Below are 15,831 nucleotides of genomic sequence, written 5' to 3'. Positions count from 1 at the left end.
TACAGACTCATATTACACCATGACTATACATATTGTGTAGCCACTCTGTCTGGGTGTGTATACACACACACACACACACACACACACACACACACACACACACACACACACTCAGTATTTCAGTTTTATCATCATTATCAACTTAATTACTGTCACTGCTGTTATTACCTAATAATCTCTCTCTCTCTCTCTCTCTCTCTCTCTCTCTCTCTCTCTCTCTCTCTCTCTCTCTTTTTCTCTCCGTCTGAGATCCCAGTTTATTCGGATCCCTTGCTCTCTGACCTGCCTGATCCATGCAGATGGCCTCCACCTGGTTAAAGTTCTGTTCACTCACTGCTGCTGCTGAACACATCACCACATGAACAGCCTAAAGATCCATGGCATCTCTGTGAATAGTAATCATTGAGAATCCATGAAGATGGCTTCAGGACTGCAATTAATACAAACAGTTTTGTACTCAACTCTCCCTCAGAGAACATTCCATAACTTCAGCAAACATGAGGTTGTAGTTGGTGAATGAGCTTCAACAAAGTATTGGGCAAAACCTGTGAATACTTACAGTATGTACATGTGATTTAATATGGGTTTTATTTTTAAATAATTTGCAAAGATTTCACACTGTTATTATGGGGTTCTGTTTGTAGAATTTTGAGAAAGAAATTAATGAATTCAATCCACCACCACCACCATCATCATCATCATCATCATCATCATCACCGTAATCAACTTCACATCATTTTATATCAATATTATTACATTAAAGTGCATAAGGTTTAATACTTTACTGCAAATATAATTTATAGAGATTAAATGAATCCACCCCACTGGCTCAGTCAGTTCCTGTAGAGGAGGCGTGGCCTCTACTCCCCTGACTCCTAGTGAAGTAGGTGTGGCCTCTAGTTCCAGCTGTTCCAGTGAAGGAGGAGTAGCCTCCATTTCCAGATGTTCCAGTGAAGGAGGTGTAGCCTCCCTTCCCAGATGTTTCATTGAAGGAGGTGTGGCCTCTGTTCCAAGTTGTTCCAGTGAAGGAGGTGTGGCCTCCAGTTCCAGTTGGCCCAGTAAAGTAGGTGTGGCCTCTGTTTACATTTGCTCTAGTAAAGTAAGTTTGCCCTCTGTTGCCAGTTGTTCCAGAGAAGTAGGTGTGGCCTCTGGCCCCAGTTGTTCCAGTGAAGTAGGCGTGGCCTTCATTTCCAGTTGTTTCAGTAAAGGGAGTGTTTTCTTTCCTGTCATTCCAAGTAAAAAAATGAAAGAGAAGATTACAGTGCAGCTTATAACAGCAAACCGGCGATTAACAGGCCAATGAGAAACTACCAGGAGACTGGATCTCCTACTAACATTTCAAGTTAACATTAAAATAGAGTTGAAGCTGAAGTGAAGAGTTCTTGCCATCATTAATGCAACACTCCACACAGCTCAGAGAAGATTACACAAGCATCACTTGCCACAGAGCACTGTACTTTCTTTTGGCTCCTCGGAGAGCGAACATTGTGATGCCACTGCCATAAGACAGGGTGTAGACTGCAGAGAGAGAAGAAACCATCGTTTAGAGCTCAGAGAGCATCTTACTGATCTTTATCTAGATTAATTACTTACTCTTCTACAGTCCGCAGATCTTTACTGAAGACTGGTGTCATGGCCCTCACTCTTTCTCTTTCTACACTCATTTTTGCATTAGTTTTGCATTAGTTCTCACTTCCTGATCTTCTATTTCTCTCCTATTTCTCACTTCCTGATCTTCTATAAAGATTACAAGATTATTTTTCCTTAAAATTCTACAAACAATTTGCCATAATGACAATGTGAAGGTTTGAAAATAAAAACTTTCTGCAGCATTGAAAAAATTGAGTTTTGTTTTTTTATATTTTGAGGAAAATAATGAATGAAATCCATTTTGGAATGAAACTGTACCATAACCTAACGTGGGAAAAGCGACGCGCTGTGAAGACGTCCCGGATGCACTGTGCGTAACTACAGTAGATCTGTGACAAATGAAAAATCTTGAATCTTGGATCTATATTTTTCACACTCCAGCAGATTCTCTACTACTCCATGATGAATCATCACAAGCTCTCTGAGTTCTCTTCTCCTTGCACCTTCACCTGCTTTTCATTATAAGATGCTCTGTATAGCAGCCTGTATTTCACTCCCCTGAATCTATCTGGCCACACATATATATATATATATATATATATATAGACATATAAATACTTACTTGGGAACATCTGCATACAAATACACATGTTTAGATCTCAGTCCACATCTGTGCACATCACAATAAAAACCTAAACCATATTTACATATTGCAATACTCTCCTGAGCACACATTCACTTTTCAATAGACATCTGTCCACACCTGGACACTTAAATGTACATTTGAAGAAGGTTTTTGTGAACATGAGTGAAGTCTGACAAAAAGAAGGATGGATGGATGGATGGATGTATGGATGGATTCCCACCGTGGTAAGAATGGAGATGTAGAACCGCCACAAACAGAGCAAAAACTAAGCCCCACAATGCATCTGGTGAACATGAGAAAAGAGTGATTAAAGAAAGGGTTTTTTTGGCAGGTAGATGATTTGTTTAGAAACGGGATGCATGTACCTCTCCAGTGGAAAGGTGGACCTTTGCACCGTTTAGTGTGTGGAGGCAAACCTGGAACACACACCATATAAGGAGATATACAACTTAATACACATCTGGACACATGTTAATACTGCTGCTTAGACCTGAACACACCTGGACACACCTGTATCTAACTATATATAGCTAGAAAACATCTGGGTAAACATTAATACATATACGCACATCTGGACATGATGGAACACATAAATAAATGCTTGTTTATACCTAAGCACACCTGGATTCACCTGAATGTACCACAATACTGAAGTAAACACACCAGTATTCACCTAACTACACATCTGGCCACATCTGTGTGCACAGCAATATCAGAATCAGATTTATTACTCTACACACCGTAAGTAGCTTTAATGCCCCTGAATAGCCCCGAATACACCTGCATCATTTAGAACATTGCTGTAAAAGGTTGTGAAGGATCTCACCGAAGCAGCAGCCCATAGCCTCGAACACAACCATGCAGAACACAATGAGGAACATCGGAATCACCAGGGCTGTGAAGATGAGAGAATACGGTCACGCTGATTTAACACTAAATTACAGTTAAAGTTCATAGTGGAGTTTATGCACTGTATCAACAAACGTATTGGGACACTTGACCTTCCCTTCAAATTTGTGTCTTACAGCTTTGGAAGCGGTAGCATGACATTTTCCTTCAACTGGGAGACCCAAACCTGTTCCAGCAAGACAATACCCCTGTGCACAAATCCAGCTCCATGAAGATCTCTGCTTTTACACAAGTTGGAGTGGAAGATCTCCTGCTATAGAGCTCCAGCCCTACTGAACACCTTTGTGATGAATGTGAATGCCGACCGCACCCCTCATCTTCTCACCTGCATCAGTACCTGACTTTACTAACACACATGTAGCTGAATGAATCTTCACAAATCTCCACAAGATCTAGTGGAACATCTTCAGAAGCGTGGAGCTGATCGTAACAACAAAATAGAACTCAGATGAACTCAAATGAACCCTAACCCTAGCACATGCACTTCTTACAGTCAGGTGTCCACAAACTTCTGTCTATACAGTATGTGAGAAGGAAAATTCCTGAGTCAGTGTAGCAGCCATGAACGGATTCAGGTGTTTTCAATGAAAAATGAAAGTAAAGTCAAGCAGATTGGCTTTTAGAGATTCCTGAACATCTCAGACTCACGTGAGACACAGGATATTCAGCATTGCGAAGAGAAACAAAAGGATAAAATGTTGACAAAAAAACAAAAAATACAACAACCAATATTTCTGATTAGAATTAATGATCAAATATATAATTAGCTACATAACAGGTTTTATAGCAACCAATCAGCATTTAACATTAATATGAAAAGATAATATTAGCAAAATAATCCATTAAATGATTTACATATATATATATATATATATAGTGTTTTTATTGTGGATACAGAAATAAATAACTTGATTCATTAATTAATTATATGTGTGTGTGTGTGTGTGTGTGTGTGTGTGTGTGTGTGTGTGTGTGTGTGTGTGTGTGTGTGTGTATAGATGCTATAGTAAATGCTTTATACAGAGTATTTGTAATCGGTGTATATTTATAATTTACTTGTGTATTTAAAGAAATGAATAGAATTTATCATTAGATTTTCCTCCACTCGTGTATTTTTTAATCCTGGTTAGAAATGAACAGATGTGATTGATCTCCTTGGACAGGATTTGATTTGAATCCAGCTGTAATGTGAACTCACGGTAGAAGGGTCTGTAGCTACACATTCCACAGCCCAGGCCAAAGCAGATGGAGAAGAAATGATAAAACTTATCTGAGATAAAAATATAAAATAATCCATAAAATGATTTTCACTTGATTTTTCTTTAATCAGGTTTAGAAATAATAGAGAAGACTTACAGTGTCTGTAAAAGTCCAGCATGTTGTGTATGTCCATGTGAACTCTCTGGATCTCTGTGTGAAGGTGCAGGTTTCACACTGGCGTTGTTGCTGAGATGCCCATGGAGATGCCAGTGTCAGCTCTGAGAAGTGATCAAAAAAACTGTGTGTTTGACAGAAAGGTAAACAATGGAAATCCCCAGAGAGCGATTTCACTTTCATCTTGTTACGGTTTCGTTTTATTTATCTTCATATGTGGTGACGCGTTTCAATCAGAACGACATCAGATATCAGATCAAAAACAAACAAACTGAACAGTACTGAACACGTGAAGAAATAACGCGTAGACCTTGTGTTTCTTTTTCACACGTTTACACAGGTCTCAAATATTAACAATGTGTAAGACCTTGAACATGTTTACATTGTCTGGCTTTAATGACCATCTCTTTCTCACCTTCACGCTGAGATACACCTCATCACCCCAGAGGACAGGAGGTCGTCTGATTAAAGAAGGAAATCCTGTAACATTTACTGCCTTAGTCTTAATAGGCCGCAAAGAGCCCTGGTGGTTAAGCAGGTGAAGTACAACAACACTGAAACATTTTCTCCTTGAAGGCTCCTCCCATTTGATAAGCCCCGCCTCCACAATTTACAGAACAATGGCGTTACTTGAGGTTTTCATGTGTCCATTCAGCTTCTTGATAGGAGAATAAAATGATTAGTGATGGGAGTTGGTTCTTAAAATCGTTTTTAAATCTTTTAGTTCATTTCGTTCGTTTGTTCGGAAATAAAATAAAATGTCAAATTTGCTATAATCAGATCTCCAACACGTGTACATACACCAACACTGACTATGGATCCAATAATGAAAATATGACGATGCACCTGAGGACAAATGATGATAAACAGAATAAAAAGTTTCACCTGTTACGATCTTCTGGTTCGTGTCGTTAGTTCTTTTGTCACGTGATTCCCATAATTATTGTAACAATAATGTCAAGATTGAAACCAAAAAATCTGATCTATTGCTTTGTGTAGCGTCTATAGGAGTCACTTGATCAAAGAAGAGTTCATGAACATCCCGTGAGAACTAGCTGAAGAGCATGTCCCCTGTCCTGGGTTCTTTACAATGAGCTACACAGTTATTAGCTGGACAAGACTGTGTAATTAAATGAAATGTAATCGGATTGTTCAGCTTGGATCAGATTATATCAGATTGCGTATCCTCGTAAAGGATTTAAACAGACTGGAGTTCATCGATTTTCAATCTGACTGTATTTGATTGTGTCTGATTTAAACAGATTGGATCTCGTTGTACTGAATTCAATAAGGAGTAGATCTGATTGTATTAACTCCTATCAGATTAGATTAGATTAGATTAGACTGTACTGTATTTAGTGAATACTGTAATAAAGTTACTACTGTGGCCTACACATTTCAGGCGTGTGAGATTCTTGAATAATAGAAATGAATGACGTAGGGTTTAGAAACCGCATGGAAACGCCCTCGCACAAAGAAGCGCACAGCATGCTGGGTAATGCAGTGCAAATGAGAGTCTCTTGGACATTAGTAATAGCACAGAGGACTACATGTCCCAGTGGTGAGGAGACACGTCTTTAAGGAATCACGTCTTTTCTCCTCCCAGCAGGATGAGCTCAGCTTCGGGGTCTCCCCCTTTTCCCTTCCCCCTGACACCGAGCAGAGAAGAGGAAGAAAATAAATCATCATCATCATCAATATTATTATAATCAGAATGGATCTGTTGGAGGAAAGCGGATGTGTGATATGGAGAACAAAACTGTGCTCAGGATTTTGTTAGAGATGTGAGTGTGTGTGTGTGTGTGTGTGTGTGTGTGTGTGTGTGTGTGTGTGTGTTGGAGATGTTTAATGAGTGAGAAAAGGCGTATAACGGGCTGGGTCCGTTACACTGTAGAGTGAGACATGTCCGGGCTGGAGCAGGACACTTGTCCCGGGACAGAACTGATCGCGGAGACCGGGATGGAGGGTCTCAGGGCCGAGCTCGAGCGCCTGTCCCGCGAGCTGAGCGACACGAGCCGGGATAAGATCCGCGCTGCTGAGTACGGGCTCGCGGTGCTGGAGGAGAAACAGCAGCTCCAGCAGCGCCATGAGGAGCTGGAGAGTGAACATGAAGCCCTGAGACATGAACTGGACCAGCTGAAAGAGGTGAGAACCAGCCGAGAGTCCAAGTGCTCAGGGCTGAGGAGGGGCGATACAGTCCGATACAATCTAATCCAATCAGATACAGACCGATCCAATCTCATACAGACAGATCCAATCTCACACAGACCGATCCAATTTCACACAGACCGATCCAATTTTATACAGGCTGATCCTTTCTCATACAGACCGATCCAATCTCATACATACCGATCCAATCTCATACAGACGGATCCAATCTCATACAGGCTGATCCAATCTCATACAGACCGATCCAATCTTATACAGACAGATCCAATCTCATACAGACAGATCCAAATCTCACACAGACCGATCCAATCTCATACAGGCTGATCCAATCTCATACAGACAGATCCAATCTCACACAGACCGATCCAATTTCACACAGACCGATCCAATTTTATACAGGCTGATCCTTTCTCATACAGACCGATCCAATCTCATACAGACCGATCCAATCTCATACATACCGATCCAATCTCATACAGACGGATCCAATCTCATACAGGCTGATCCAATCTCATACAGACCGATCCAATCTTATACAGACAGATCCAATCTCATACAGACAGATCCAATCTCACACAGACCGATCCAATTTTATACAGGCTGATCCTTTCTCATACAGACCGATCCATTATCATACAGACAGATCCAATCCGATACTGTCTGATCCAATCTCATCCAGTCTCATAGTCCGATCCAGTCTCATAGTCTGATCCAATCTCATACAGTCTAATACAAACCGATAGAAGCTGATACACTTTCATACAATCTGATACAATATCATACAGTCTGATTACAATTTTATACAATCCAATCAAATCTGATCCAGTCTGATACAAACTCATCCAGTCTGATACAACAATCCAATGTTTATATCTGATTAAATCTGATACAATCATAGAGCTGATTCCAAGTGATGCAATCGATAATATTAAAAACAGTTCATTAAAATGTCCTATAATCCAGTGGAGTCGTAGAGGAGAAAGCTGAGACACAGAGATGTGATTTTTAGAGGATTCTGGGAGAATTTTAGTCTGATATGGGATCTGATCAGTTACATCCAAAATCAGAAAAAAGTCCACTACAGAGAAACTGTTCTGAAAGCAATGAATCTTTAATTTGCCATTAAACCTTTAAAAGAGTGGAGGAGAGAAATCAGACCCTGAGACTGAACTCCTCAAACCCCAACCGGGATTAAAAGTAGAAGTGTGGAGAGCGAGGGATAGCGGAAGAGTAACGTGTGTGAGATGAAAGAGGCTCGGCAAAAAGAGTTCATCAAACAGAAACAAAAAATCATTACAGTAATTTATTTAATTGAAGGTGAAATAATTTCAGTCTGAAGATCATGAAGTGATGAAGAACTGAGATACTTCAGATCCACCACATTCTCTCTCTACTGCACAACAATGAGATCATCACGAGCCTCTGATCTCACTTCTCTTTTATTACATCTGTTTATGTCTCTCTCACACACACACACACACACACACACACACACACACACACACACACACACACACACACACACACACACACACACGTGGAGGATCATGGAGGAATCAGACGGTCTCTCTGCAGCTTTTCCGTCACAACATGCTTTAAAGTGAAGTCACATGACTTCCTTCCTGTGTGTTTCTGAGGAAAAGCAGGATGTTCACGTTCACGTATTCGAGTGGGAGTGAAACGTGAGCTTCAGAAACGTCTGGATCACAAATTATACCACTGAGGGCATGGGTTTTTTTTCTCCTTCTCATTACATAATCTGTTTCTCTTTCTCTCTCTCTCTCTTTCTCTCTCTCTCTCTCTCTCTTTCTCTCTCTCTCTCTCTCTCTCTCTCTCTCTCTCTCTCTCTCTCTCTCTCTCTCTCTCTCTCTCTCTCTCTCTCTCTCTCTCTCTCTTTCTCTCTCTCTCTCTCTCTCTCTCTCCTCTCTCTCTCTCTCTCTCTCACTATTTCTCTCTTTTGTGGTCTCATTCTTTTTTTCTTTCTCTGTCTCTCTCTTTTTCTCTGGTGGTCTCTTTTTTTGTGTGTGTGTGTGTCTCTCTCTCTCTCTCTCTCTCTCTCTCTCTCTCTCTCTCTCTCTCTCTGACTGTCTTTATCTCTTTGTACTTCTCTTTTTGTTTTCAGATAGTTTTCATGTGTCTTACTGAAGCATCAATGCAAAAATAAATAAATAAATAATAATAATAGTAATAAAAATAGTAATAACATGAAATAAGTTCAAATAAAAACATCCAACAGAAATCCAAGGTGCAAAATAAAATAAGATAAAGAGTAAATAAAATAAGATAAAGAGTTAATAAAATAAGATAAAGAGTAAATAAAAGAAATATTGTGTAAAAAGTCTGGGTATTCAGGAGCCATTGTTCTGACAGGATCTTCACTCGTCTCAGATCAGAGCTGTGTGTAAATGAAATGGAGGCATGTGGGAGACTGTAAGAGGATCTGTGAAGAAACGAGGCTATAAAAAGCCCTGGTGCTGCACTGTAGCTGCACTCACTGATTAGCAGAGCGCTGAGCCTCGCACACGTCCACCACAGATTACAACGTGTGAGCTGAACACGTTTACGTTACCTTTTAACCCGAAGGCGGAATTCAAATCCTGGTTTAGAGCAGCTGAGGAACCTGAACCTCTGAGCTTCCACTGTCCTCAAACACACTTCATAGCGTGCACTCTGGGTCTAGAAGATGACCTGCACCCTACAGTACAAAATAATCATCTGTTTGATTTCCTGATCAGTAAACCATCATCTCCAGACAGTGCTCATCATTTCAGAAGAAGTGTGAAATGACCTCCCATGATTTCAGATCATTTTGGGAAGCTCAATTTAAACTGCAAACATCTGCATATTCCAGAGTCTCCATCACTATGATGGAACACATTTGGGTCTCCTAGTTCACGTGAAGGGAAAATTTCATACCCATTCAAAGACGTCCTGAACACTTTGTGGTAACAGTTTGGAGAAGGAAAACATATGGGTGGAAAAGTCAATCGTCCAAATACGTTCAGCAATATAACGTGTGTAGCAGGGTTCACAGCTGGGCAGATGTGAATATTTCAACCCTGAGTCTATTTAAAGAAAGCGTGCAGATGTTTGAGGGTGTTGCTCGAGTTCAACAGACATTTTTTATCGGATATTTTGCTGGTTGAGAGCGAAGTTTTAGTTTCATGCTGAGATGTTTTTAAAGATTTACTATGGAAGATCCAGGTGCAGGCCATACAAATACAGATGTGCGTTTATGGCTTTAACCTGCAATTGTCATTTTGGTATGATTGCAGAATTCTGGTTAATGGAATCAACTGTAATAAATGATTGGTTAATGGGATCAGTGATGATTAATGATTGGTTAATGGGATCGTAGGTGATTAGTGATTGGTTATTGGGATCGTAGGTGATTAGTGATTGGTTAATGGGATCAGAGGTGATTAGTGATTTGTTAATGTGATCAGTGGTGATTAGTGATTTGTCAATGTGATCAGTGGTGATTAGTGATTGGTTAATGGAATCGGTGGTGATTAGTGATTGGTTAATGGGATCTGTGGTGATTAGTGATTGGTTAATGGGATCTGTGGTGATTAGTGATTGGTTAATGGGATCGGCGGTGATTAGTGATTGGTTTATGGGATCTGTGGTGATTAGTGATTGGTTAATGGGATCTGTGGTGATTAGTGATTGGTTAATGGGATCTGTGTTGATTAGTGATTGGTTAATGGAATCGGCGGTGATTAGTGATTGATTGGTTAATGGGTTTAGTGGTGATTAGTGATTGGTTAATGGGATCTGTGATGAATAATGATTGGTTAATGGGATCAGTGATTGGCATGAGCTAACGGTCTCTCTGTGGTCCTGCATGCAGGCGTATGGTCATGCCCACTTCGCCCAGAGGAAGGTTGCAGAAGACGGCGAGAGTCGTGAGGAGTCCCTCATCATGGAGTCGGCATCTAAGGAGGCGTACTATGAGCAGAAGGTGCAGGAGCTTCAGGTCGAGCTGAGGCAGGCCAGAACTTCTCTTACCAGCACCCAGGGCGAGAATGAGCGACTGGGCAGCCTCACACTTGAGATGAGGGAGGTGGGTGAGAAACAAAGGGACCTGTGCCACACATCCTGACCATAAATCCAGTATCTTATAAAACTGTCAGTATGTCTTCCATCAGCTTTTTCTTTTGATCTCTCTCAGAATGCTGAGCTGTTGGAGATGCAGTGCACTCGTCTGCGTGATGAGCTCAGAGAGTATAAAGTACGAGAGTCTCGGCTGCTGCAGGACTACAGTGAGCTGGAGGAGGAGAACATCAGCCTGCAGAAACAAGTGTCCATGCTCAAACAGGGCCAGGTGAGATGGGTGTGGGTTTGGGAGAGGAAGCGCTGACGTACACATGATTTTTACCCCCATGTTGTGCCACATTGTGCCAGGTGGAGTTTGAGGGTCTGAAGCACGAGATCAGGAGGCTGGAGGAGGAAGCGCAGTACCTGAACAGCCAGCTGGAGGAATCAGTGCGTCTGCGTGAGATCGGCGAGCGCCAGCTGAGCGAGGCGCTGGAGACGGTGAAGAGTGAACGGGAGCAGAAAGCAGCACTGCGCAAAGAGCTCACGCATCACATGACCCTGGGAGACTCTCTCTTCGGTGGTTCGTTGGACGGACTCAGACTCGGCGAATCGAACGAACCGAACAACGACGAGGCCATGCGAGCCTTTGAAAACGGGCTTGCCAAGATGGCCGGGGACAGCGACGATGATAACGTCATGTCCATGCCAAAGAAGAGTCTGGTGGATGATCTATTGAGCGAGCTGAACATCTGTGAGATCCAGAAGCTCAAACAGCAGCTGCACCAGGTGAGATGTCCCACATGGTGAACACTTACTCCTTTATCTTCTCTTGTCTCACTGAGTGCTTTTCTCCGTCTCAGGTGGAGCGAGAGAAGGTGGCGCTACTCTCCTCCCTCCAGGAGTCTCAGAAGCAGTTAACGCAGACACGCGGAGCGCTAGCGCGTCTGAGCGACGATTTTGGAGCCGTGCGACGTGTCCAGGATGCGAAGGACAGGGAGAAAGGTGAGAAGGAAAGCGACGAGGACGGAAATGTGGACTATTACGAGCTGGACATTCACGGCCCTGAGATCCTTCGCTGCAAATACGAGGTGTCGGTGGCTGAGGCTGGCGAGCTGAGGGAGGAGCTGAAGTTGATTAAGGTGGAGCTTGAGGAGGTGAGGCGGAGTTAATGTAGATGACACTCTTAAAAAAAGAAGTGCACATCTTTATTGGTGTCCTGATGATGACGACGCATTGATGTGATTTTTTTAAATGTATAATTTAGGTGAGAGTGGCACACGAGGAGGTGCGGGGACGGCTGGATAGCCAGGTGCGAGATCTCTCGTCTCAGGTTTGCTCGCTGGAGAGCGAGGGGCGAGCAGAGCGGGCGCAGATGGCACGGCTACAGAGGGAGTTGGATGAAGTGAACACGGCTGCCGGCGAGACCCGGAGGACGCTCGGGGCGGCGCAGGACGAGCTGGCATCCTTCAGCGAGGAGCTCGCTAACCTCTACCATCACGTTTGCGTGTGCAACAACGAGACGCCCAGCCGCGTCACACTCGACTTCTACAGAGAGGGAAAAGACAGCAAAGAGGACAAAGATAGGAAAGATGATAAAGAGAAGAAAACAGACACCGTAAGCCCGACTGGTTCCCCCGCCGGCCCTGGTTCAGGCTCGGTCAGAGACGCGAGGAAGGAGCCGATGGACGTGTGCGTCCTGGCGGCGATGATTCGCGAGCAGATGCGGCACCTGCAGCAGGCCGTGGAGCGAGGCACACAGCTGGCGAGGCAGAGGTTGGCACCGCTGGAGCTCACAAGCGTGTCTGATAGAGAGCAGGCAGCCTGCATGGAGGAGATCCTCAAACTCAGGTCACTGCTGAGCACCAAACGGGAACAAATCGCCACACTCAGGGCCGTCCTCAAAGCCACCAAACAGGTACGAGGTCACCAAACCCAGATTGATAGATATTATTATTATTTTTAGATAATTTATTCTTATTTATGTATCTGCTGCAGACGGCTGAGGTCGCTCTTGCTAACCTAAAGAGTAAGTATGAGAACGAGAAGACCATCGTGACAGAGACTATTATGAAGCTCAGGAACGAGCTGAAGGCTCTGAAAGAGGATGCGGCCACGTTCTCCTCCCTCAGAGCCATGTTCGCTACAAGGTATGTGCCAAACACACACACACACACTCACACACACACACACACACACACACACCAAAGCATTAGAACAGACAAGCACACTAAAATAATTTGGCCTTTTAACCCACAGGGACGTGTTAATTCTCTGATAAGTGCTGCACTGGATTTACAGTAGAGGGTAACCTCTATCTCCATCTCTCTCTCTCTCTCTCTCTCTGTCTCTAGGTGTGATGAGTACGTGACTCAGCTGGATGACATGCAGAGGCAGCTGGTAGCTGCTGAGGATGAGAAGAAGACCCTGAACTCGTTGTTGCGCATGGCCATCCAGCAGAAGCTGGCACTCACACAGCGCCTCGAGGACCTGGAGTTCCACCACGAGCAGGAGCGCAGGGGAAGTGCTGCCCGAGCCAAAGGGCCCTTTTCAAAGAGCAAGAACCTGCACGTAAGTTGCACCGTGTCCCGCAGAGGCTGTCTTCTGCCCCACGCCATTGTGGGTGGTCATGTGGTGTTTTGCACCTGAACCACTTCAATGCTGAACCTGCTCTCCTCTGTGACACCAATTAACCTTCATCTCCATCATCACTGCTCCATCATAACACAGACTCTGCGCTTGCACTAACATCGTCAACGCTCGCTCACTGTGATGAACTGACGGCTGAGTTACTGTACCGTGGTGGGGTGGTCTGGGGTGGGGTGTGGTGGGGTGGGGTGCTTTGGGGATTGCTAGTGTAGTTATAAAAAGAAGAGATGTAAATTTCAAAACAGATGTTTTCCTTTACCAATTAAAATGCAGCAAAAACAAATATCTCCTGTTATAATGTTATTTATGATCATGAGAGAAATGGCGAAAGCAGATTCAGAATTCAGACGGCGAACGCACACGGTTTCACTTTCCATTTCGCTTCCAGCTGAGGTCTGCATCCATCCTTGTGTCTGTCTTGTCCGTCTCCATCTTTCTTTCTTGTGAGTTTAACGCATTTGTTCTTCCTCCCATCAATCGAGCAGTGCAGCAGTTTCCGGGGTGCAGGTTCTTTTTAACAGATAACTACTAAAAGTAGAAGCACACAAAAATACTACTCGATTACAGTAAAGTGAATAAATGTCATTCATTACTTTCCACCTCTGCATCACATTTACATCAGTGACCAACAGCATGACTGAAAGAGAAGATGAGGGTCTTTACATCACTTCTCCTGAGCTAGAGTCTCTGCTTTCCCGTCCGCCATGTGGTGTGACATTTCAGGAAGAACACTAGATTAATTAGTGGGTGGTATGTGTGTGTGTGTGTGTGTGTGTGTGTGTGTGTGTGTGTGTGTACATGTCTTTTTTGGGGGTGTGGCTTTGGATGGACTGCTGTGATTGGTCGGATTTTACTCATTTAAAAACAGCATGCTTCAGCTAACTTGTGCCAAGGAAAATGTAACAAAATGTCTTCTGTGTGTGTGTGTGTGTGTGTGTGTGTGTGTGTGTGTGTGTGTGTGTGTGGTTTTATTGTTGAATATAATATAAAATATCATGTGTTATTATGATGATTCTAATGAGGATGTATTTTTTAATGTTTCACAGTAATTTTATTTGCCAAGGAGAATTTCCCCTAAAAGAGGCGTAATCCCTGACTGCAGATGTCCCGTCCCGTCCCGTTCCGTCCTGTCCCGCCTCACACACAGTAACACACATTAGGACGCCTCTTCGCTTGACTGCAGGCTTTACATTAATCGGATCCTCCAGACTTTTGGTTTCTGTTTCTTTTTTATTTGTATATATATTTTTTATCCAAATATTTGACATGTACTGCAACACATTTGAGTGAAAGTCTTATTTTAGAGTTGAAACAGAAACACGCATGTAGTGTATGTGACGTATTTCCGGACGGCAAACGTCAGTTCAGAGTTCACATTTACATTGTTTTGACTTCATGTCTTAATTTATTTTGGTATCTTGAAATAATTCTAGTATACACAATGTCCTGTGGTGGGAGAGATGCGTACACGTGACGAGTTGGAAAGACGTGAAATGGGTGTTTTTTGTGACGTCACGCCGCAGGACTGGTCGACGTGAGAGATGTTGACAGAAGGATTTGAAAACGTTACTAGCTTTAAAAAAAATCCATGTATTTTCAACAGCTTCTGTCAACTACCTCTTTATTACATCTTTAATCAGATGTATTTAACATAAATAATAATATAAGGCTTTTTTCTTTTTTTTTTTTTTAAACATAATTATTTTGCTTGCTTTGTTCACAAGTAATACAGGGAAGATGAATTTAGAAATGCACGTGGAGCTCGACGAATAGAACGAAGCGCACCAGCATTGTAGAGAACAATACATCACATCACATCACATCGGCAGGGTCAGAACAAATGCATTTAATATACGCAAAAGCCAAATTAGATTGTCTCGCGTCTGCACTCCTCAGCCGACGGCTTCTCGATTCACTGCTGCTCTGACGACACCCGTGTCGATTTCCCTTAATCTCATTTCCCAAATGATCAAATCGCTGTGAATATTAACCTCAAACCTACGTCTCAACTTTCACACCAATAATTCAGCTCACGTGCTATAAAGACTTTTCCATGCCAGCATTTCAGTAGTTACTGAATATAAGGATTTGTCTTTATTTTATTTTATACAAGAACGAGTGAAAGAAAGGTTCACAAATCCGAGTTGGCCTTCAGACGTGAAATACGCTTCCCTACGCTCTCCACCACACCACACACTCCTGCTAGCGTTTGAGTTCTCGCACACTTCCACACCATGAGGAGAAGTCGACAAGGACGTGTCCGAGAGCTGAACTGAAACACAGCGCTTGGTTTGAAACGCAGGAGACGGCAAAGTGTTTTCACTCGAACCCATTAGTGCCTTTTTATAAGCGTGACCAGATCGACTGAATCTCCTCTTTGTTCTGTTTCATACTGAATCAGTTCTAACTTGCTATTAAAGCCAGTTTGATGCTGCGCACAGACCTGTGCGGTGTGA

The 15,831-nt window shown here is 42.9% G+C and overlaps 3 protein-coding genes across 6 annotated transcripts in view; 2 read left to right on the top strand and 1 right to left on the bottom strand.

Annotated features, from left to right (window-relative positions):
- LOC310721830 (uncharacterized protein) lies at positions 1-5,448 on the bottom strand. 4 transcript variants are annotated; one of them, XM_083533854.1, is made up of 8 exons: positions 4,935-5,448; positions 4,502-4,623; positions 4,344-4,415; positions 3,063-3,131; positions 2,602-2,652; positions 2,457-2,519; positions 1,445-1,518; positions 1-1,234 (listed from the first exon to the last, which is right to left on the bottom strand). In XM_083533854.1, exons 2-8 carry the CDS (start codon positions 4,536-4,538, stop codon positions 830-832), a joined length of 771 nt encoding a protein of 256 aa, XP_083389980.1. In that variant the 5' UTR covers positions 4,539-4,623; positions 4,935-5,448; the 3' UTR covers positions 1-829. The 4 variants fall into 4 exon arrangements, with proteins under 4 accessions (XP_083389980.1, XP_083389981.1, XP_083389979.1 ...); XM_083533855.1 differs by having other exon boundaries at positions 1-1,223; positions 1,443-1,518; positions 4,502-5,448; XM_083533853.1 differs by having other exon boundaries at positions 4,502-5,448.
- A 655-nt stretch (positions 5,449-6,103) lies between these two features.
- On the top strand, positions 6,104-15,817 carry bicd2 (bicaudal D homolog 2). Its single transcript, XM_083533802.1, has 10 exons — positions 6,104-6,303; positions 6,414-6,664; positions 10,542-10,754; positions 10,863-11,015; positions 11,096-11,515; positions 11,590-11,883; positions 11,994-12,644; positions 12,725-12,876; positions 13,081-13,297; positions 14,422-15,817. Exons 2-10 carry the CDS (start codon positions 6,422-6,424, stop codon positions 14,422-14,424), a joined length of 2,346 nt encoding a protein of 781 aa, XP_083389928.1. The 5' UTR covers positions 6,104-6,303; positions 6,414-6,421; the 3' UTR covers positions 14,425-15,817.
- The window catches only part of card19 (caspase recruitment domain family, member 19), a gene marked incomplete at its 5' end in the record, with an annotated part of 3,745 nt that continues 2,749 nt past the window's right edge, over positions 14,836-15,831 (top strand). The window contains one exon of the mRNA XM_083534619.1: positions 14,836-14,839. Coding sequence (XP_083390745.1) covers positions 14,836-14,839 — 4 coding nt within the window. The remainder of the gene's footprint in view (positions 14,840-15,831) is intronic.

The sequence above is a fragment of the Silurus aristotelis genome (genome assembly GCF_946808225.1).
Source record: "Silurus aristotelis genome assembly, chromosome: 28".
In the NCBI taxonomy this organism is placed as follows: Eukaryota; Metazoa; Chordata; class Actinopteri; order Siluriformes; family Siluridae; genus Silurus; species Silurus aristotelis.
The sequence above is the reverse complement of the archived record's forward strand: the minus strand, read 5'-3'. Positions and strand labels throughout refer to the sequence as shown.